This window comes from Rhagoletis zephyria, unplaced genomic scaffold (assembly GCF_001687245.7).
Source record: "Rhagoletis zephyria isolate East Lansing unplaced genomic scaffold, Rhagoletis_zephyria_1.1 Rzeph_scaffold_03312, whole genome shotgun sequence".
Classification (NCBI taxonomy): domain Eukaryota; kingdom Metazoa; phylum Arthropoda; class Insecta; order Diptera; family Tephritidae; genus Rhagoletis; species Rhagoletis zephyria.
In genome coordinates this window covers 3,500-28,142 of record NW_016160395.1, presented here as the reverse complement: position 1 = coordinate 28,142, position 24,643 = coordinate 3,500, and the positions used below count along the sequence as shown (strand labels likewise).

General features: G+C 35.6%; 1 protein-coding gene across 1 annotated transcript in view; it reads right to left on the bottom strand.

The window, feature by feature from the left end:
- The window catches only part of LOC108368784 (protein furry-like), a gene marked incomplete at its 5' end in the record, with an annotated part of 48,536 nt that extends 26,696 nt beyond the window's left edge, over positions 1 to 21,840 (bottom strand). The window contains 6 exons of the mRNA XM_017623703.1: positions 19,411 to 19,593; positions 19,655 to 19,868; positions 19,910 to 20,036; positions 20,096 to 21,217; positions 21,285 to 21,423; positions 21,500 to 21,840. Coding sequence (XP_017479192.1) covers positions 19,411 to 19,593; positions 19,655 to 19,868; positions 19,910 to 20,036; positions 20,096 to 21,217; positions 21,285 to 21,423; positions 21,500 to 21,840 — 2,126 coding nt within the window. The remainder of the gene's footprint in view (positions 1 to 19,410; positions 19,594 to 19,654; positions 19,869 to 19,909; positions 20,037 to 20,095; positions 21,218 to 21,284; positions 21,424 to 21,499) is intronic.
- Between the last annotated feature and the right edge of the window lie 2,803 nt (positions 21,841 to 24,643).

The window sequence follows — 24,643 nt, the reverse complement described above, 5'->3', positions numbered from 1 at the left end:
GGCTAATTATTAAGAGTGTGAAAGAGAGAAAGATTGGGAGGTGGACGGAGGGGGGAATATAGGTCAGAGGTNATTTCAATTTCAATTTATTTGTTTTGTTTTTGCACATAGTAAGGCTAAATAAGTCTTGTGGTAGTACATCTTCGTGTAATTAAAAATAACAAAGTTGGTATACATACAAACGCAACTTAAAATTTAAACTATTATATTTATAGACTAGGGCTAATTATTAAGAGTGTGAAAGAGAGAAAGATTGGGAGGTGGACGGAGGGGGGAATATAGGTCAGAGGTGTTAGAAACTGCAGTTTTAAAACACCTTGCTTGTTTTATTAACTTTATTTCACTCGGCGTTGTGTTCCATCGTTTTATGGCGCTAACAAAGAACATACGCTGTGAGTCCAAGTATGAATATGCGGGAACAATCAGATTCAATGTTCGGATACACTGGCCTAGTTTAATGTTTTTGTACAGGTACAATGGGTTTTGTTTGTACTATATTAATTTATGGAAGAATACAAGAGCCCGGATTTTGAAATACGAGTTTAAATCGTGACCCAGAATCTGTTTGGAATAATGAGATATATGGTCAAATTTTCTTTTCTCAAACACGAAACGCGCTGTGTTATTTAAAGCGATTTTCAGTTTATGCTTTGAGTTATTATCAAGACTGCAATACACCAACTCTGCATACGATACATGCGGAACAATGAGTGATCTAACAAGTTTCAATTTCGTTTGTTGTGGCAATAAGTAGGCACTGCAATATAGTTTTCGAAGAATATTGTATATCTTCTTAATAACGGAGTTTATGTGGTCAACGCATGATAATATTGTATTGATTCTAAAACCCAGGTTAGTTACCGCCTCTTCAAATTTACTATTTATTCCGTCAAGCAATATCGGTGACATAGAGCTAAGGTCATATTTTTAACGAGAAATAGCAATCGCCTCNAATATTGTATATCTTCTTAATAACGGAGTTTATGTGGTCAACGCATGATAATCTTGTATTGATTCTAAAACCCAGGTTAGTTACCGCCTCTTCAAATTTACTATTTATTCCGTCAAGCAATATCGGTGACATAGAGCTAAGGTCATATTTTTAATGAGAAATAGCAATCGCCTCCGTCTTTGACGCATTTAATTTCAAATTGTTAGCACAGGACCAANCTTGTATTGATTCTAAAACCCAGGTTAGTTACCGCCTCTTCAAATTTACTATTTATTCCGTCAAGCAATATCGGTGACATAGAGCTAAGGTCATATTTTTAATGAGAAATAGCAATCGCCTCCGTCTTTGACGCATTTAATTTCAAATTGTTAGCACAGGACCAACTAGAAATACGAGTGAGATCTTCATTAAGCCTTGCTATCAAATCTTCAACAAGGCCTATGGGCCTTGACAAGTAGATCTGCGTGTCATCAGCATAGAGATGAATGGATGAATTTTGGCAACACTCAAAATATCATTAATAAACATGCAAAATAGAATGGAACCTAAAATAGAGCCCNAAATTGTTAGCACAGGACCAACTAGAAATACGAGTGAGATCTTCATTAAGCCTTGCTATCAAATCTTCAACAAGGCCTATGGGCCTTGACAAGTAGATCTGCGTGTCATCAGCATAGAGATGAATGGATGAATTTTGGCAACACTCAAAATATCATTAATAAACATGCAAAATTGAATGGAACCTAAAATAGAGCCTTGCGGCACCCCTGAAGTTATCGGTTTTAGGCTTGAGTAGTTCTCACTACATTTGACTTGTTGCAGCCGGTTCGATAAGTACTTTTTATTAATTGAAAAGAAAAAGCCTCAAATTTATAATGATAACGCAATTTTTGCAGGAATATGTTGTGATCAATACTATCAAAAGCTTTAGAGAAATCGAGCAACAAGAACACTGTTAGATAAATTTTATTATAGGTAGGGCGAACGTCCTCAAAAATTTTAAGCATGGCTGTAGAGCAGAGGTTGCCAAACTTTTTTTTCTCGTAGACCCCTTTCAAAAATTTACTTGTTTTGGTGGATCCCCGCTGAAACATTTCTAAATATTCCCAAAGCTCGTAAAAAAATTAAATGTGAAAATTAGATCTAACAATGTAAATTTGCATCGCGGATAGATTCAAAAACGAAACTCAGAGTGGCCAAAATAAAAGTAAAATATTTTCTTGTGTTCTGCTTATAAAAATAATGTGGTTTTTCACGCTTGCCTGGTTATCAGGTTATCTGGTTAAAAATAATTTTTCTGTAGTTTATTTTATTGTTGTACACTAGAGGGCTGCATGAATGCATTCAAAACGGCATATAATTTATTCATATACAAAACGAATGAATGATTTTGGCTTCATTTTTTTTTTAATTTGAGTGAATAGCTGTTCTGATATTTGTGTCGACATTACAATATTCAAACAAAGTGAAAATAAATTCAATTGAAATAAATGACAATTTTTTGTATGAATATCCAAAAATATTTTTTCTATGCACATATGTACAAACATACATATGTATGTATTCCCAGCCAGCAAGAAAACGTACATTTTACGAACATTATGTTTTACGAGGGATTCTCGTATCGCCAAAATGTTAGAGAAAAGCTCGTAAACGATAAAACAAAAAAATATAATAGAAATAGGCTTGTAATAATTTGTCAGCACAAGAAACAATTTTAGTTTTGTTGACAATTTTTCTTCAATCACAATATTTTATAAGTAAGTAGTTTGTTAAATATTCAATTTAAGAAAATTATCAAATATGTGATTTATTGGCAGACTGGTCAAACGCAAAGGACGATCTACCACTTTATTTTATAATTAAACTTCTTGTAAGTAGCTACTACATATGTTATTCAAAAATACAAATTAATTTAACGTGTTTTGAAATTTTTTCACAGGCTGCGCCGAGCAACATTAAAGGATTTAAACGTTTAATTCCCCAATCTCGTAGGTTTATAGTTATTTATTTTGTAAATTTGCTAGTTTATTAGGTCTTTGCAGTTATTGAACTTAATGTTTTATTGATAATATGGCTTCTCAATTAAAAAGGCATGCGAAATCCTAAGCCTTATCCGTACTAAAAAATTATTACAGATGAGGTAGCAGAGCTTTTCTCGTGAAAGGGAACTGGTACCAAACGCAGCGCTATTGGTTTGGCAACGACTGCGGCAATAAGAAGTACGGATAATAATATTATTTATTACCACTTTTTACTTAATTAAATTTTCCGATTTCCAATGGAGTTTAATCTTTCACTTTANGCGGCAATAAGAAGTACGGATAATAATATTATTTATTACCACTTTTTACTTAATTAAATTTTCCGATTTCCAATGGAGTTTAATCTTTCACTTTATTTTCTTAGGTGCTTTTCGTCAAAAATTTAACTCCGAAGCACTTCCAATATGCACATTTTGACAAGAATATTGATTTTATGTTTCATGAGATACCTTCACTTAATTGTGAATAAAAGCGAAACGGCAGACTCAATTTGTCTCATTTTGCTTAAAGGTTATGTGACTTTGCGTGAAAGTAATACGACTTGCCTTTTTTCCGTTTTGGATTTTTTATGAATTTAAAAAATAAAAAAATTTAATATTTTAGGCAAAAAATATTTTTTTTTTCTTCATACATTTATTTTTACCGGCAAAACTGTTGATTATATAGAGAAACGTTATATGAGCAGATTAAAGGAATTGTAATTTTTAATTTTTTTAAATTTGTTTGAGCAAAATCGGACTAGTGTAGTGGTTCTCGAGTTATGTCAAAAAAAGACCACCAAAGGTGACAATTTCCCCTATATGATAGTTATTAACTTCAAATAGATATATCTCGATTCCTAGACGTGACCCAGCGAAACGCCGGGAGACGTATAACTTCTTTTTTACCGATATAACTTTCCCCGGTAGTTTGAACCCTTCCCGATCACTGGCCCCTACCATTTGTCTCACAGTGTTATAATTCCATTCAAAAAAAGAACTACAATAATTTGAATTAATTAATTGCCTTTATTTTTAGCATTCAAAAACAGTAGATAAAGTAGTGTAAAAAAACGCTTATTTAACTTAAATTAATCGTTTACGAGACTCGTTTACAATTAAGAAAACGGGCATAAAAATATCCGCATACAAATTTTTTTTCGATCCGTTTACGACTGTTCGTAGGCAATGCACAATTTAAAGCGAAAAAGTGCTAGAGAAAGAGTCGTAAACGGCTATCATAAACGATTTCTAATCCGGTTTTTCTTCGAGAAAATATCCAATTACGAGCTTGTTTACGATGATTTTGCTAGCTGGGTTGCTGCGCTCCTACTGCATACGAAAACAAGTAAGAAAGTCTAAGTTCGGGCGGAGCCGAACATTAAATACCGGGCGCATGTATTAAATATATGTTTTTTCACCTTTCCGAAAGCTACCGCTACATGGTAAGCAGGGGGGAATCAATTTTTTAGTAAATTAGAATCCGTAAATTTCAAAATTTTGAAGTTTCAAACAGTTCTGAAATTTACCGTTATATGAAAAGCGGCTCAATTCTAGTCCGATTTCAATAATTTTCTTAGTTTTGCTTTTATGTGGCAATCACAATAAAAATACCGAGTTTGGTACAAATTGGTAGAACGGTTACCGATATACATATATGTGCTCATAAGTGGGCAGTGCCACGCCCATTTTCCAAAATTTTACCATAAACGTATTTCTTGGTAAAGAATTTTTGCAAGCATCAATTTTGAATAAATTAGCTTTAATATTTACTGGATTAATAGAAACCTACATACCAAATTTCGTTGAGATATCTCAATTTTTGCTCGAGTTATCGTGTACACGGACGGATGGACAGACGGACAGACGGACGGACAGACAGACATGGCTTAATCGATTTCTCTATTCATTCTGAGCATTTATGTATACATTTGTCTATATCTATCTCGATTCGTTTTGTCTGTTTCAAACGAGTGCACAAGTGCGCTCGGGTATAAAAACTTGTTTGTAGAAAAAACAGGACCGTAACGGTTATAAGTTTTATTATAAAAATCACTTTTTAATCGTTATTAACTGAGTTTTATAACGATTATTTTCCGAGCAAAAAATAAAACTTAAAATGTAACGATTATTTTCCGAGCAAAAAATAAAACTCAAAACATAACGATTATTCTCTGAGTAAAAAATAAAACTCAAAATATAATGATTAAACTTGATTTTTATAAGTAAAAATTAAAAAATAAAAATCAGTGCCGCTGAAGGTACTCCGAGTAATAAGAAATATATTGGTTTACTCCTTATGCACGTAGCCTTTCTCTTTCCGCGTGATTTTTTGAGTTGAAATTTCAAAGGATAATCGTTATTTGCGGTACCTGGTATTTTTTATTATCACTGAATTGTTGAAACCCAAAAGTACATCATGATAAAATATGTAATATCGAATTAAAGATAATAACTTGTAGTTTCTAAATAATATAAATTTCTTTACCATTAATTATGCAGTTTTTTTCAAAAAAAGATTATTTCATGAAAATAACATTTGTTTGNTATGCAGTTTTTTTCAAAAAAGATTATTTCATGAAAAAATAACATTTGTTTGTTTTTTAGTGGTTTGGTTTAAAAATACAAGAAGCTATAAATTATGTACACCAGCTGAAAGACAAATCAATTATCTTTATGGTGGCGTCATTAGTTTTTTTTTTATCGGTTATACCTACAGTTCGTAAGATATTAATATTTAAAAAATTTAAAAACTGAACTTTAACTTTCTAGAACGTCTTGATTTTTTTACTTGCGCCAAATAATTTTGGCATGGTTGAAATGAGCATAAAAACTTCTATTGATCTGCGGTTTTCGCTTTTGCATAGCTGAACGGTCGGTTCCAGGAAATGATGACCAACTTAAATCAAAAATGCACATATTTATGTATTGTTTAGTATTTCCATTAAAACACCAAATATATTGCAAAATCACATAGAATAAATAATACACATTTTACTTCTAATTGTATACTTTGCGTACTTTTTGTAGTACCTTTCTACTACCGTTTTCACATTCTTCCCCTTTCTCCTACTTCCAAAATACAAATCTAGATAAAGAAGTGTCAAATTTTAGCTGTCACAAATTACACAACCTTGTATTTTTGAATCATGAAACAAAATGTATATTCATAACTCACAAAATTCCGAACGCTGAGTGTTTTGCATGTGAAGTAAAATATTCAAATCTATTGTACTCTGTTTGGCTAGAACTTTAATGAATTCATGCAGTCCTCTATTGTACACCAACAAAGTTCACTACGAAAAAATTATTTTTAACCAGATAACCTGATAACTAGGCAAGCAGTGGCGGATCCATTGGGGGGGTTTTGGGGGTTAAACTACGTGTCAGTCAGTGGCGGACCCACGGGGGGTGTTAATATGGCGCATATGTATGTATAATATGGTGTATATGTATCAAAACACCCCCCGTGTGTCCGCCACTGACTGCCACGTAGTTTAACCCCGAAACTCCCCCCCCTCCCCTCCCCCAGGGTCCGCCACTACAGGCAAGCGTGAACAACCGCATTGTGATTACACACTTGTAGGTTTTAAAAAATAGAGCTCGTAAATACATCAAAATACTCTTTCGCTCGGAGGCGTTATATTTTTTAAGAGCGCTGTGAGCGCTATCGTTATTTACATTATCTTCACCATAAACTCATCAAATATTCGGCTCACTCATGACCTTTCACATGGAGTATATGTATGTAAAATAATTTATTTTTGTTAATGGCATCATTTTTATTTTTATCGCTTCGAGTTTAAAAGTGAGGCGAAAAATATTTATCACATTTTTAAAACACAAAACTTGAAACATCAAAACGGCTAAGCTTTTTATGCCAAACTTTTGNCTTCACCATAAACTCATCAAATATTCGGCTCACTCATGACCTTTCACATGGAGTATATGTATGTAAAATAATTTATTTTTGTTAATGGCATCATTTTTATTTTTATCGCTTCGAGTTTAAAAGTGAGGCGAAAAATATATATCACATTTTTAAAACACAAAACTTGAAACATCAAAACGGCTAAGCTTTTTATGCCAAACTTTTGATATAGAGGAAAGAACGAGTCAAGGCGAATTTATATAAGGTGGTGTTACTAGCTCAGCTGATTTTGTGTATGTGTTCCGCCGCACGGCTTCTGATATCAAATTGAAAAATTTTGTTTGAATTTCTACACACACTCTTACAAATTTTGACAGTTTATGCCGCCAAAGCAAAAACAAAATACATGTAAATTTTTGTTTTTGTACTCCTGCTATCACCTTATATTAATTCGCCTTGGAACGAGTTTAAAAAAATTTATCACAAATAACCAAGCAAGCAAGAAGCACAAACAGTGTTCCACCGTCTCATCTTCTTCAAGGCAAAATGGGCAAATGGACTTGTCATTATGCCTATCACAGTCAGGTGTTTGTGCGACGTGAAGTGACCAGTCAGCAGTCCAGCAGGTTGTCTGTACCCAGCGGCGCACTGCTAAATGGGGTCCGTCCACAATATGCATTGCGTAATTCCTACAAATAAATGATTAAAACACCGCTGACCCAATTTAAAATTGTAATGCGTATTGTAGGCAGTCTACTTACAATGCACATTACAATTTACAAACGAAGACGTATTGTAATGAACGCCCGAAGAGTATTCGTTCAAATCATATTTTCCGATTACAAACAAAACCAGTATGTAAAGGACGCTAACCACAAAGCGGCCTTGCCTATTGCAAAGTAATCTGTGTTGTAATCCATTCATTCCGAAATACCGCCTTAGAAGTTTTGAAGGAGTATTCGATTACGTAATGTGCATTTGCGCCGCTGGGTAGTGTCGTCTGCTCAGTGAGAGCAAAAAACTAGATAGACTTTATGAGATTGAAGGCAACTNACGAAGACGTATTGTAATGAACGCCCGAAGAGTATTCGTTCAAATCATATTTTCCGATTACAAACAAAACCAGTATGTAAAGGACGCTAACCACAAAGCGGCCTTGCCTATTGCAAAGTAATCTGTGTTGTAATCCATTCATTCCGAAATACCGCCTTAGAAGTTTTGAAGGAGTATTCGATTACGTAGTGTCGTCTGCTCAGTGAGAGCAAAAAACTAGATAGACTTTATGAGATTGAAGGCAACTTGAGTTTTGCCCACCTGCATCCCCTCGATGCCTCTCAGTAATTTCTGAGCGAAATATTCACCCAGTTTCTGATGATGGCTTCGATTTCCGGAGGTGGGAGTGCTAAAACTGGTTGCGGACCGAGGAGTGCCTGGTCTGAGCCAACTCTGGTCAGATATCTCATAACCAGGTACTCCAGAGTGACCTGGGACCCAGAGTAAAACAACCTCGTTATATTCACCATCATATTTTAGTCGAGACTTGCATTTCCGAACTAGTTTGGAAGTACTTAAATAGAGGGATGGTCAATGCCTTAAGTGCAGCTTGGTTGTCACTGCAGTAACGTAAACTCCTTTCCCTCCACCTATGTTCCACCACGTAGACCATGGCATTGAGTATTGCAATTACCTTAGCCTGGAAGACCGAAGCCTATTCCCCTACAGAAAAGTGAAGCTTATCTTCATTAACCTCGCAAAAGACCTATCACCTCGCAAAGAGCTATCAGTGAAGATTCGACAATGTGTGAGTCCGGTCTCAGCGGTGGAATAAAAACAGCATTCAGTTCAACAANCGCAAAAGACCTATCACCTCGCAAAGAGCTATCAGTGAAGATTCGACAATATGTGAGTCCGGTCTCAGCGATGGAATAAAAACAGCATTCAGTTCAACATTATAAAATCTCTTCAACAAAGGTAATGGTGGCGTACTATCCTCTAGCATTGAAAAGACACAAGTGCTTAAATCTCTACCGCCTGCAATTTTCGTCGCGCCCGGTTCTTTTTAGTCTGCAGTTGGCCTTTAAGGCTTCCGCACGTATGAAAACACAAAGTGACGGTAAGTGCAGCAGTGCGTCAAGAGCACTATACACCACTCAAAAAAATTAAAGCTAAATAAAGAGGCTATCAAGCAACCATTTTGGTTCTTTACATCGAAACCAGATAAATTTTCGTGGACCCCCATTTATAACTCATGGACCCCCAAACTTGTTTCACGTCACCGTGGACCCCCGTCGAGTCTTCCGTGGACCCCTGGGCTGAAGTGCTGGGGAGTGGTAGGACAGTTTATTTTTGGCACAGGTATTATATTTGCCATCTTCAAAATATATAGAAATGTAGATGAGGCGAGTGAGAAGTTGATTATATGCGTAAGTGATGGTATTACAAATGGTAGGATAATTTTAAGGAATTTAAGACAAATACCATCAGTACCTATAGCATGCGACTTTACAGCATATACACACTGTATCAAGTCCGCCTCTGTTGCAGATACAAATTCAAACTCATCATCATCAGCATGCTCCCGCAGAGAAACATTAGCAGGTATTTCGGGTGATACCACTGGGCAGTTAGATGCTAGAAAGTTCGCGTTTAATATTTCTGGCTCCAGATTACACACACCTTATCCTCACCTGAGACCCTCAGGGATTTAAGGTTCTTCCAAAGGACTTTTGAAGGCAAACTAACATTAAGCTTACATTGGAGGGATGCCTTTTTGGTTTCTCTGGCGCTTGAAGTTACTTTATTTCTTGCAACACGATATTTTTCCCATGATTGAGAACTCCTATAATTTGTCCAATTCTTATATGCTTTACTACGCTCCCTAATTAGGGACAACACGTCCGAAGTAAACCATGGTTTCTTATTACTACGTACTTTCACTTCACACACTGGTACAAACCTATCAANGGCGCTTGAAGTTACTTTATTTCTTGCAACACGATATTTTTCCCATGATTGAGAACTCCTATAATTTGTCCAATTCTTATATGCTTTACTACGCTCCCTAATTAGGGACAACACGTCCGAAGTAAACCATGGTTTCTTATTACTACCCATTTTCACTTCACACACTGGTACAAACCTATCAAATAGATGGCTCACTAGAGCATTGAAATGTTGCAGCTTTTCATCAACTGTTGCGAATGACCAACACATATTCCAGTTAAGCCCAGCAGCCTCCTTGTTTAAGAGATCATGATTAATACGCTTAAAATCTCTAAAAAACAACTCCTTTGCTTGATTTTGTGTATTGAACTGAATGTTGTAAGATAGGAATATCAACTCATGATCAGAGACTCCAGCCATGGGAAGCTGATCAAAGTGATCCAAAAACACATCCAAAAGACTTGGCTTGTTGTGGGGTGCAAAGCGGGTAGCATATTTATTTACGATTGAAATTCCTAACGATTGAAAGCTATCTATCAAACTCCTGGAAGAAAAATCATTACACAGGAGGTGTGAAGATGGCGATATTTGCCAATTTATCAAATATCACTGAGATGTCATTTCTTTTGCTAGGGTTGCAAATGCATGCAACAAGACACTTGGCGTTATTATCATAAAATTCAGCAAAAATTTACTCAACTACCTGTGAATGATCTGATCTGCAAATCTCTTTCCAATTAACATTACTTTTAAAATATAGAGCGATGCCACCAACGCAAGTCTTCGTTGCCCTATCACATCTTACTAGTGTGTGGTCGCACAGAGAAACTGCTTTATCATCAATATGATCTTTAAACCATGTCTCTGTGATACATATTAGATCGATGTTCAAACTATCAAAAACAAAATTTAAATAGTCAATTTTCTCAGCATTCAAACTTCGCGCATTCAAGTGACAAACATTGAACCCATTGTAGCGATTGGAAATTAGTTTAAGCATTCCTCTTACATGTTCTTTGTCCACTTGTTTCGCTATTTCGTTACACATTGACAGTGTATGGTTGAGAGGGTATGCAAGGTGTATTTAAACTGGCAGTTAGAAGAAAAGGTGAGAAGGAAAGAAAATGATATCAAAATAAAAAAGATTACATTGCAAGGGAATACGGAAATAAATATAAGTGAGATCAAAATAAACAAGATTACATTGCAAAGCAAAGAATATTAAGCACACAAATGACATATAAGAGAAGATTAGCTCAGACATGACAGTGTGGATACAACGCAAAGTGATTAACATATGTTTGTTTACTTATTGGCAGCTGCAATTCTCTCTATAGTTGCTTTGTCGGTTACTACTACAGCTTCAGTTTGCGGACGACCTCTGGCGAATACTTGCCCACGAATAGAGAACGCCGATGTTAGAATTTTTTGCTTCTTAAGCTGGGTAGCAAAGTGCATTAGCTCTCGATTTCTTTTTGTAAGACATTCGTGGATAAATAGCTTCCCTTCGATAATGAGGCCAACATCGCTAAGACCAAGCGATCGTCTCTTATCTTTGCAGTATCTCGCTACAGCTCTCAGTAGTTGAGTGATTTGCAGCCGAGCTCAATTTGACGATAACGGGAGCTTCGTTTTTACCATTTGGTCGTAAGTGGAAGGCAGAACGCACAGGCGCTAGTTTCCCTTGAAGCGTTTGACACATCTGGGCGATATCGTTAAGAATGTTCTCGTCTTTTCTTTCGGGCAATCCACTGACAATAACATCCGATGATATTAGGTTGTTCTCATAGGCATTTACTTGCTCGGTCAGAGCATATACCTGGTTGCGCAGTTTCTCAACATTACCACATTCCGATTCCGTTTTTTTCACACGCTCCTCGATATGCTTAACCGCCGATTTCAAGTTTATAATTTCTGCTGACAACTCGCTGAACCGCTCTATTACTCGCTCTTCCGATTCTCTTAATCGTAACGTTAGCTCTTCAATTATGCTCAGCTTTTGAGACTCTAGGCGATTCTAAAATTTCACAAACCACGCATTCAAAGCAGTGCTTGAAAGATCGGTAATGAGAGACATACTCTGTACTGGAGGGGTTTGTGGAGATGGGGACACTTTGCTCGCGGTCGTTGTTCGTGTTGACATTATTGGCATATTAGACAGATCAAACAATACACGAAAAATTAGCAAAGGTTTTAAATTCACAATATCGCAGATAAATGAAAGTTTATGCAATTTCGATTTACATGGACAGCAGAACCGCTTACAAAAATTGTTGTGGTTTTTTTTTAGTAAATTAACACCCGGTGGATTTAATAAAACTCGGAATAAACTGCAGCTACTCAAAATCACGTCTACTCTGCTGGCATATCCTCTCTGTATTTTGTTTCTGTGTTAAATAATTAGTATGTAGTAATCCTAAAATAATGTGAGTTAAATTGTTTATCCTCAAACTCAATCTGTGGTTTTTCTTGTCATTTTTTTATGTTTCCATTTATTATTTTTGGTTATAATGTGTTCTTGTATTTTATGGTTCGCGACAGATTTAATTAAACGGAATTGTATCTGAAGAAGCTAAAAATGTGTTAGCGAAACGTTGGGCCAGAAAGTGAAATAACGTAGTTTTATTTGCACAAAACACTTTGATCAGACCAGCCTGGTAACATACAATTGAATAAAATGTATCTAGATTGTTGAATTGAATCTTCTTAATCAAAATTCGGAATGCGGATAGCAGAAAAACGGCCGGATAAGCCAGATTACGGATATCTACCGGATGCCCGGCACATCCCTACTGAGAACCATATGTTACTATTTTAAAATCGCGTTCTCCTCTATTTAAAGTTAAAATTCTATTTTTGCTATAAAATGCATTTTAAGTTGACTATGAAAGAGTTAAAATGGTCANATTATGCTCAGCTTTTGAGACTCTAGGCGATTCTAAAATTTCACAAACCACGCATTCAAAGCAGTGCTTGAAAGATCGGTAATGAGAGACATACTCTGTACTGGAGGGGTTTGTGGAGATGGGGACACTTTGCTCGCGGTCGTTGTTCGTGTTGACATTATTGGCATATTAGACAGATCAAACAATACACGAAAAATTAGCAAAGGTTTTAAATTCACAATATCGCAGATAAATGAAAGTTTATGCAATTTCGATTTACATGGACAGCAGAACCGCTTACAAAAATTGTTGTGGTTTTTTTTTAGTAAATTAACACCCGGTGGATTTAATAAAACTCGGAATAAACTGCAGCTACTCAAAAACACGTCTACTCTGCTGGCATATCCTCTCTGTATTTTGTTTCTGTGTTAAATAATTAGTATGTAGTAATCCTAAAATAATGTGAGTTAAATTGTTTATCCTCAAACTCAATCTGTGGTTTTTCTTGTCATTTTTTTATGTTTCCATTTATTATTTTTGGTTATAATGTGTTCTTGTATTTTATGGTTCGCGACAGATTTAATTAAACGGAATTGTATCTGAAGAAGCTAAAAATGTGTTAGCGAAACGTTGGGCCAGAAAGTGAAATAACGTAGTTTTATTTGCACAAAACACTTTGATCAGACCAGCCTGGTAACATACAATTGAATAAAATGTATCTAGATTGTTGAATTGAATCTTCTTAATCAAAATTCGGAATGCGGATAGCAGAAAAACGGCCGGATAAGCCAGATTACGGATATCTACCGGATGCCCGGCACATCCCTACTGAGAACCATATGTTACTATTTTAAAATCGCGTTCTCCTCTATTTAAAGTTAAAATTCTATTTTTGCTATAAAATGCATTTTAAGTTGACTATGAAAGAGTTAAAATGGTCATTTCCATAAAACACAATTTTAATAGTTAAAACCTTTATCTAACTTCTCTTTGACTACGGGCCATTGTTTTTAAATTACGTGTTTTTGATATACATACATGCAAACGTCCTGGTCTCTTCTCTCTCTAAGTTATTCACGCTCGAAAGAAGAATGTCTTATAAACTCTAGAAAAATCTCACATTTCGGAAGTTTGGGGGATGTCTTACTAGTGTCTTGATTTTTCCTTCGACTCATCTGGTCACCCTATCTAAGTAATTTCGCTACGCGATGCACACAGAATGTAGTCTGGATTCCCGGCCACAGAAATATTCGTGGAAGCAGCATTGCGAACGAGCTGACATGGCAAGGAACTACTCTTTAGTTAAGCAATTCCGCGAAAATGCTGGCAATCAAACTGTCTTCAAACTACTAATGAACCCGCGTGGCGTTAAAACGACCAAAATTGGGTTTCAAAGTATTGGGTAAAAAGTATTCCAAATGTTAGTCAGACATTTCTGAGTGAAGAGAGGTCTCGCATAGTGCAGGTTTATAATTTCATGAAATTTCAAATGACCTTATACCGAGAACAAAAAAGTTCGCAATAAAAATATAAAACTACTTGATATGGTTTTTAATATGACCGCCCATTCGAGAGAACTGTGCAAATTTAATAACTATCACAAAAAATGCCTTCTCGTATATACATACATATGTACTTAGTTAGATCGATATGACTTTTCGAAAAGCTGGTAAGCCTAATCAAAGGTATTTTCATAAAAAATAAAATAGGTTTATAGGGTTCTATAAAGTGACATTTTCATACAAATTTTCGATTTATAAAGCAGTTAAAGTCTTCTTTATTTTTTATGAATTTGGGTGTAAATCTTTTATAACTATCTTTCGATTGACATCCATCCCGTAATATTTCATAAAACTTGTGTATAAGTTAACTAAATTCGAATTTTCAAACAGGTGGCAGCCCTCTTCCAAAGTATTTTCGAACTAAAATCTTATTAAATCTCTTTTGGCTGACATTGTGATACACTTATATTTCAATGAAATTATGATCCAAGTTGAATTTGATTGTTCAAACACGTGGCAGCCCTCCTTAATAAGGTTCAGAAATAAAGAGTTTTCAAACACATTTCGATTGATACCTATCTTTTAATAATTCATACAACTTATTGAATAATTTGAATGTAACTTTTAAACACATGGCAACCCTCGTCAAAATTTTCAAATGTTCAAACGAAAGATTTCTTAATATTCAATCGTTTGACTCCCGTAGTTTTATAATTCATATAATTTTTGTATTAGTTAATTAAATTAGACCTTTCAAACGGGTGGCTGCCCTCTTCAAAATATTTTCAAGCTAAAACCTCTTTAACTCTCCTTTGGCTCTCAGACATGGCGATACATATATTTATACCCGAGCGCACTTGTGCAGAAGGGTATATTAACTTTGTTCACATAACAATAATATGTTGTAACAGCCAAAACGAATCGAGACAGATATAGACAAATGTATACATAAATGCTCAGAATGAATGGAGAAGTCGATTAACCCATGTCTGACTGTCCGTCCGTCCGTGTTCACAATAACTCGAGCAAAAATTGAGATATCTCAACGAAATTTGGTATGTAGGTTTCCATTTATCCACGGTAGGTTGGTATTGAAAATGGGCGAAATCGGGCTGTAACCACGCCCACTTCCCATATAACGGTAATTTTTAGAAATACGAATACTGCGATATTTTAGTAACTACTGAAGATAATTCACTCAAAATTGATATTTACAATAATTTTCAGACGAAAAATAAGAACATTATAAATTTTTGGAAAATGGGCCTAGCCACGCCCACTTATGGCTACATGTGTATATCTTGGTAACCACTGCACCAATTTCTTCCAAACTTAGCACAATTGTTGGCCTCGGTACAGCATACCAAATTGCCGAATTTTTTTAAAATCGGACAATAACCACGCCCACATCTCATAAACGGTAATTTAGAAATACAAAATATTCGATNAAAATCGGACAATAACCACGCCCACATCTCATATAACGGTAATTTAGAAATACAAAATATTCGATAATAAGTAAATATTAAAGCTAATTCATTCAAAATTGATGCTTGCAACATTCTTTACCAAGAAATACGTTTATGATAAAATTTTGGAAAATGGACGTGGCACCGCCCACTTATGATCACATATATGTATCCCGGTAACCGTTCTACCAATTTGTACCAAACTCGGTGTGGTTGTTGTGCTTGCNGACTAAAATTACGGCCGCTTTTCATATAACGGTAAATTTCAGAAATGCTTGAAACTTCAATATTTCGAAATTTAAGGACGCTAATTTACTCAAAATTGATACACCCCGGCTTACCAAGTACCGGTAGCTTTCGTAAAGGGGAACAACATATATTTTATGTTTGAGCCGGGTATTTAATGATCGGCTCCGCCCGAACTTAGTCTTTCTTACTTGTTTTTATTAACATGTGGCAACCTCGCTAAATAAAGTTCAGAAATAAAGATTTTACAAACCCCCTTCGATTGATATCCATATTTTAATGATATCTTATAACATTAAACGAGTAATTCTTGTATATATATATATATATATCCATAGGGTTCTAGGAAACGGTTCTAACGATTTTGATGAAATTTTGTACACAGATGTTTTGGATTTTAAGATTTCTGTATAGGCATAATCTCCGAGAAGACTCGTATATGGTTGCCACCTATTCGAAATTAGTGACAATTAATTATAAAATCATAATATGGGTATCAAATTAAAGGTAATTTAAAGATCCCTAATTCAAAAATATTTTTAAGAGGGTCGCCTCCTATTTTGAATCGCAAGTTTATTTAAAATTTTGTTTAGAAAAAAAGGTAAAATATTACTAATCATGGGTACCAAGAGAAGTTTCTTAAACAATGCTTTCCCTATATACAAAATGTTATCCCTTAGGATAATAGTGTAAGGTTGCCACTTATTTTCGATATTTCGCAATCTATCTAAGACATCGCAATATGGATATCAAATGAAAGGTATTGTTGAGAACTTTGGTCAGAAAATATTTTCGATCAAGGTTGCCACGCTTCTGTGCAATACAAATTTGTATTTTGTTAATTTCAATCAGCATTTTTTGTAAGTATACACAGTACATATACGCTTATGACTTGTACTATGGATTCCAACGTATTTCGGAATGTGGTTGCCACCTAAATTTTAGAGTAAGAAATTTACTTACTAGATATTGAAACCCATTTTTTTCAATTCCAAAATATTTTTTTAAAGCTATCCAAATCTTGAAAACTTTAAAAAGTATGTGCACTCCGGGCAAAGCTCGGTCAACCTGGTACTGATTCATTTAACTCAGTAAATAATTGAAATTTAACTTTTTAAACAGGTGGCTACCCTCTTCCAACACCTCAAAAATATTCTTGCTATTCAAACTAAAGATTTGTTAACACTCTTTCGTTTGACATCCACATTGTGATATTTGTTTATAAGTTAACTAAATTCGACATATCAAGTAGGTGGCAACCTGCTTCAAAATATTTTCAAACTACTACCTTCAGAGACCTCTTTTGTATTTCTCCCATATGGTGATACATATTTCTCTTACCCAATTCCCTTAATTCAAATTGAATTTGATTTTTAAACAGGTGCCAACCCTCCTATAGTTAAGTTAAGAAACAAAGCTTTTCAAAACCATTTCGATTGATATCCGATTTGTAATAATTGATTTGTTTTTTAAATAATTTGAATATTTTTAAATAATTCGAATTTTTTAAAGGGTGGCAATTTTACCAAAAAAGTAAAACCTTAGAAAAAATAAGACCAGTTTGCACATCTCCAAGCCAAGCGCTTTAATTTGACACCTCATTTTTGAAAATCGAGCGAAAGGTGCAGATCTTTTATCCTGAACAAAAAATGCCTTCGCGTATTAAATATATAGATGGCTCAGATGTGTTTTCATTGTACAAAACAACCACAGCACTATGGGAAAAATGTTCATATTTTTGCATAAATCCCAATTTTTTTTTGGGTTTTTTATTTTAAAATTTAATCTGTTTCCTAAATCTAAATATGTATCCCAATTAGTAAAAGAACTTATTCAAATTAAATCCTGATGGGAATACTTTTTTCATTATAAGGCTTTCAAAGTCAGCTGATTGAAATTTTCGTTGTCTTAGAAGAATTTAGAGGAAATATTACTTAACTATACATAACTAATCTTTCTTGCCCCATTTTGCCCCTTTTTGAAAAAACCCCGTTTCTTTACAGCTAAAATGCAATTAATGCGTTTCACCAAATAGATAACTCTTTTCAGAATCCCAAAGTTTGCGAAACAAATTTCAAGGGTATAGCATCAAAACCAACGAGGCTGGTGCTAGCCCGCCAGATCAGTCATATGGCGCCTATAGGGTTTCGAACCGAACAACACTTCAGAACTCCATAATACAACAACGAAGTTGTAGTAAGTCGGCCGGATCGGGTATATGCGGCTATATGATATAGTGCCTCGAGCCGAACAAAATTTGGTAGGTCAACTCAAAACCCTTTAATATACATCTAAATCAAATTTCGGACTGATATCATCTTCATATCTAAACTTAATGCCAAAAAAATCAATTTTTTCCCCATAGTACTGTTAAATGGGAATATAAGGTTTACTTTCTTATGGCTTCTACCGCAGTCAAGAGCGAGCACTTTCTCCTTTACGTTTTCCCAGTAGATTAAGAATCAATTATTACAATGGCCCTTCTGGCAGAATTCTTCTTCTTTCCCTATGGAGAGTGGCAGTCAGCGTAACTTAAACAAACAACTTGGTTGCTAGAGTACGTAAATAGTTCAACAAGAAATTGTCCAATTTCTATCAAATGTGAATACTGTACTGTCTATCGTGACACGAACTTGTTCTATTTTGCGAATCTGGCATTGTCCAAACGATTTGAATATTCTTCGAACTTTTAAGCAAGAAGTAGCGTTTTCGTGGGGTTGACGAAAATTATGAGTACGATGAATTCAACAATGGGGTCTACCACATAAATATTTTAACTTCATTAAAAATTTATAGACGAAACTGTTTTGATTGACCCAGCGAATTTCTGCTTAAATATCACATTACTTATCATTTAATTAGCAATTGTTAATATAAGTAATTTAACTTAATACTGATTTTCGCTATGTCCTATTTTGACGCCAAAATTTGGCGGCATATTTTGACATAACTTTATCTCCTTTATCCATACCTTTAACGATATTATGGGCCAAAAACGGACAGATAGCCGATTTCGCACCGCATGTACACGACTAAAGACCTATGCTAATCCAAATCAATCGAGAAACCGCTTTATGATCCCATTTGACAATGTGTTTTCACTTATTTGACAACAAATGCCACTGAATTTGACATAGTGAAAGCCCGTCTTTAGTTCCCAAGAGGTTAGACAGGTACAATTTTCTTAAATCCAGTACTAGAGTTAAACGATACGATACATTTAAAATGTACAATTTAAATTTTAGCCAAAAAAACTTACAGCGAGGCATTGCTAATACGTGCACAAATGAAATGATTATTATGATTTGATTATGAGTGTAAATGTCATTTGATCTATACAAATTAATAGTAGCCTTCATAACTATATTTACGTATGAATATGCACAAAAAATATATAAAGAAAAACACATATGGGTACATAATAAAAAAGACGAAATGCATAAAAATAACAAAATGTATGTTATTAGTCAGATAATAAATACTATGTATTATCATATATTGGCTATATAGATATTTTACCTCAAACTTAGGTCAGGTGATGCACAGCGAACCGCAACGCTTGGAATCTGTGGTACCAGGCGCATTGCACAAGCAACTTGATTGCGCCATAATTTTAAATAAAGATCCTTTTGGCTTTCGGTGGGCACTTTCTTAGTTGGCGCTGAGCTGCGCAGTAATGAAGCGCGATTATCACTAACAGGTCTGCAGATAAATGTAAATTATAGTGCGGTATGAACGACAGATTCAAATGAAAGCAACTTACGTGGGATCGATGACGCTGTAAAGTGCTGTCACGCGTGAATAGCAGATGGGCCAAGCCTGCGCAACGGCGGAGGCACACTGCTGCAAAATACGGTTACGTTCCAGAAAACCAAACAACACCATCGACCACGGATCGAACTGTTGCTGCTGATGTGTTGCGCTACCTTGTGACAAGTTCAGAGTCGAAGTTGATGATTTCGACGTGTCTAAAGAAACTAAATTTTAAATTAGCAAATGTTTAAAATTATTATTTTACCATCTGTTAACCCCGCCATCCATATACCACTTGTTCGTTCGGCAATCCATTGCAAATCGATTGCATTCGCATTGAGGATCGCAGTCTTCTCCGAAGGTGGCAAATGTGGTAAACACTTCTCAAGTACCTGAAAATTTGAATTACTGTAATGATAGTAATTGCATATTTGTAATAATTGTGACGCACCTGTGGACAGCACTTATCAATTACATCGATAACTGGTGGCTCCGTCTCTGGTATGCCCAGTGCTTTCATAAGATTCTTCACTTCTTTCAAAATCATAGCTGCCAGCTTTCGCAAGAATGGACGATAGTTACAGAGCAGTACCAGAGCAAAACCCTCTACAAAATGTAGCGTGGTAACCAGCGGTATCTCGTTTTTCTTAGCAGCATCTCCAATATTAATGACAGTCGTTTGCGTAATGCTAGATATTCCGCTAGATGTAATGCTGGAAGTGCCACTTGAATTTGTGTTTACGCTTTTTACATTGCTTGCGCTAGAGAGCTGGCTTGTGGCAGTGTCTTTACCCGCACCAGAGCCACTTAAGGCAGTTGCAACTGTTGAGACACCAACACCACCGCCAACTCCAGCAGGAGAATTTACTACTCCGGCAGTTGTCATTGAGATTTTAAGCGCATTCGCGCTTGAATTTCCATTGCCATTGACATTTATTGCACAACGCCAAATGTTCAGAAATACGAATAACATTCGAGTACAATTTTCCAATAACTGCGGATAAGTGTCGGTGACATCGCGCACTAGAAACTGGGTGTACCCGTGCACGACGTCCTGACGCCAATCCGGAAAGTCAATCACCAAAGTTTGCAACGACTGGTGTGTTAAGATGCGCAACTCTTCGTCCATGTGCACAGTCAACCGCGAGAGCAAGTCTACCAACTCCTGTGGGGTCATCGTCTCTGGTATGAGACGAGGTACTGCAGCGACGCATGTGCGAAATAGATCGATCCGTGGCTTGCGCTCACCAGAGAGCATCTCATCGGGTTCTTTATTCTGATTCTGCGTGTTTGTCATCATTAACGGGCGACCGTAATGCACGTCCAGTGCTCGCAAAATGTCCACAAAAACACGGCGCACATGTGGAAAATAGGTCGACATGCCAATGCTGCGGGCAGTATCGTCAGTTAGCATTTTATTGATGTATGTTTTCTTCACTCGCAATGTATTGCCGGAGGGTAGCACAGGCACAGTGCGTGGCATAGGTGGTTCGCCATCTTTTTGTTGCAAGGAATCGGCCACAACAAGAAATGCGCGTAGTCCGATGCTCATACGTTCCGGATTTAAAATCAACTAGCACAAAAAGAGAAAAAAAGATTTTGCATACACACACCAACTTGATTTACAACTCGCTACTGACCTTAATCGAACGTCCCACGCAGAGTAAATCATAAACAATTTCCCGCATGGCAAAATCCAAACGCTCCTGCGCAATGAACTGAATGATTTTCACAAAAATGTTCAGAGGAGTATCACGGGGCACGACACCTTTTGAGCCTCTGTGGATGATGAAATTAACATGTGTTTTTGAGCACAATCGTTTACTTAATAATCGTTTTCAATTGCCAAACTTACTTTGGAAATAAGGAGTTTACTATACTTTGTAGTCTTGAATGAGTCGCCGAATTGGATTCACATTTTATCCTTATCATGTATACCCATAATAGACGATAAAGCGACTCCAGTGCTACTCGGCTCATTTTCGCATCACGGTTTTTCAAATTGCTGAGGCACATGGCTAGGAAATAATGCCAATTTGAAAGGAAGAATGTTTTTTGCGACACACAGAGCAAGCATGTGACTAACGGAAATAAAGCTAGACGATGTTTCGATTTCGTCGAAGCATCCAAGGTTTGTACATACAACAGCTCAACGAAATTTTTCACACAAGGAACATTAACCTCATTTTTCACAGCCTGTAAGTGTTAGAAAATAAAACAGGAACTTAATTTTTGATTTCGTATACAGATTTATTTTATCGCTCATTTATTAAAGGACCGTCACAAATCCAAAAAACGGGATATTTCAAAAGTTGCGTTTAAAGTGTCTGATTTAATTAATTTAATTAGAAAATATTCCTTCCCTTAATTTCCCTTCGCTTAATTCCCTTAATTTAGAAAATATTCTTATTCCCTTCTAAGAAAACGTTTAGTAAATTAACTGTGTACATATGTAAATATGCTTCTATCTATTTTAAAAATAAGAATTTTTTGGGCTATTGTAAATACATGGACGCAGAGATTAATATTCTTGGCTTCGCTTCGGAAATCAACGATGAACTAACTAATTTAACTTATCAAAATTACATAGCAATAAATATGCTAAATTTCCCTATTGGTTGTGAGACTACAATGATCGTTTATTCATGTTGTTTATATTTATATTTATTTTATAAAAAAATAACCAAAAGTAAATATCAACAAAAATAATATGTTAAAACTTGTCAAAATGTGGTGCGGTTATAATTATTTCGACCACTGTATTTAACTAGAATTTTCATTTTGAATTTAGCAGAGCTCTACCATGACCACTTCCAGAGATATGCGATATGAGAAATTCGGTTTGTATCGTAACTTTTTTTGTTTTGGACCTTCCGATATATATCGATGTATTTTTTTCGATACATCGACTTATCTGTGCACTGTATACTGTACATATTAAAATTATTTTGTATGCTTCCAAACTCTTTGCTCTAGTAACTATTCTAGGTGTCGAAATTTCACTATTTATGCACTATTAGAATATACATTCTATTTATATTATGCAAAAGGTATGGGCATGCGTTATTTGCACTAATAAATTGCTAATTTATTAATAGAAACGTTTAGTGCCAGACAACCATCTGCAAAATGATGTTAATTGATATATATGATGTTGACACTCTAAAAACCCTTTGGAAATTTGGACAGATTTTAAACAGCAATTTCCAAAATTGTTTCACATAGCTTATAATAAAAATAATAATAATAGATTGGCGCTTACACATATGTTAGTGTTTGGCCGAGCTTCTCCTCCGACTTGCGGCGTGCGCCTTGATGTTGTCACACAAAGTGGAGGGACCTACAGTTTTACGCCGACTCCGAACGGCGATTGTATTTTTATGAGAAGCTGTTTTTTCATGGCAGAAATACACTCGGAGCTTTGCCATTGTCTGCCTAGGGACGACCGCTGATAAGAAAAACCTTTTTCTATATTTTTTGCGATGTTGCTTTGACCAGGGCTTGAACCCAGGTGCTGATGAAGCGCGCACTGCTTACTACACCACAGCGGCCGACCACATAGCTTATAAACATAGTGAAATAATGGGCACGTTCAGAAGGCGCAACAGCTCAGTAACTGTCGCAATTGCATCTTCTGAACGCGTTGTTTTTATTTCTGACCCAATATAAAGTGATGTTTATTTCAAAGCAAAATTTGAATCTATTATTTTCGCTTTTTTCAATTCTGGCATCATCCTTTGGTTTTGTTGCACACCTCTGCCCGATTTCGGCTTAGGTCCTCATCCTGAGGGACTGAAAACATCAGTACAGCAACGATATGTGTGCATTTGCACAAGCGGCAAGAATTTCTCGACATGTTTTTTTTTAATTTTTCTCAAATCAAAAAACTTCATAAGTTCTCTCTCAAAAGGGTGTCAAATGAAAGAAAAAATTATGATAATAAATTACCAAATAAATGCACCGAAATAGAATCTCATTGCTAGCTCGCACACATTATATTGCGCTTATTGTCGTCACTTCAGTACCTTCCGAAAACTTTTTTCACACAACAAAACAAACAAAAAAACTGGGATTTGTAACTATTTAAATCAATAAATACATTTCACTGTGAGTTAGAACTTAAACATTTATCGAAGCTCTGATTGTTTAATTTTCTTGTTGTATACTTTTAATTGAAAAAAACTTTAAATATTTTCATTCGATGCATCAAAAATATCGCAGCTTTTATACGATATATCGATATGAATAGATGCTAAATATGTTGCGATGCATCAAATGGAAAAAAAACATCGATGTATTTTTTTGACTTGCTTTACGGCGCCTTAAAACACTACTAACGATGGAAGTGGATGGACAAATAAATAAGTATTGAATGGTTAAGTGAAAGTTTGGGATGTTAATTTTTCGGCTTTTTCCGATCCCGGGATTTTCAGGATGGCGATGTCACAATCCCGGGATCCCGGGATTAATCCCAGGATTTGATATTCATTACTTTTGAACAACTTGAATAGAAACAAGTAAGAAAGTCTAAGTTCGGGCGGGGCCGAACATTAAATACCCGGCGCAAGTATTACATATATGCCTTTTCACCTTTCCGAAAGCTACCGCTACATGGTAAGCCGGGTGTATCAATTTTGAATAAATTAGCGTCCTTAAATTTCGAAATATTGACGTTTCGAGCATTTCTAAAATTTACCGTTATATGAAAAGCCGTAATTTTAGTCCGATTTCAATAATTTTGAACGTTTTGCTTTTATGTGGCAAGCACAATAACCATACCGAGTTTGGTACAAATTGGTAGAACGTTTACCGAGATACATATATGTGATCATAAGTGGGCGGTGCCACGCCCATTTTCCAAAATTTTATGATAAGCGTATTTCCTGATATGTTGCAACCATCAATTTTGAATAAATTAGCTTCAATATTTACGGATTTATCGAAGATTTCGTATTTCTCCAAATTACCGTTATATGGGATGTGGGCGTGGTTATTGTCC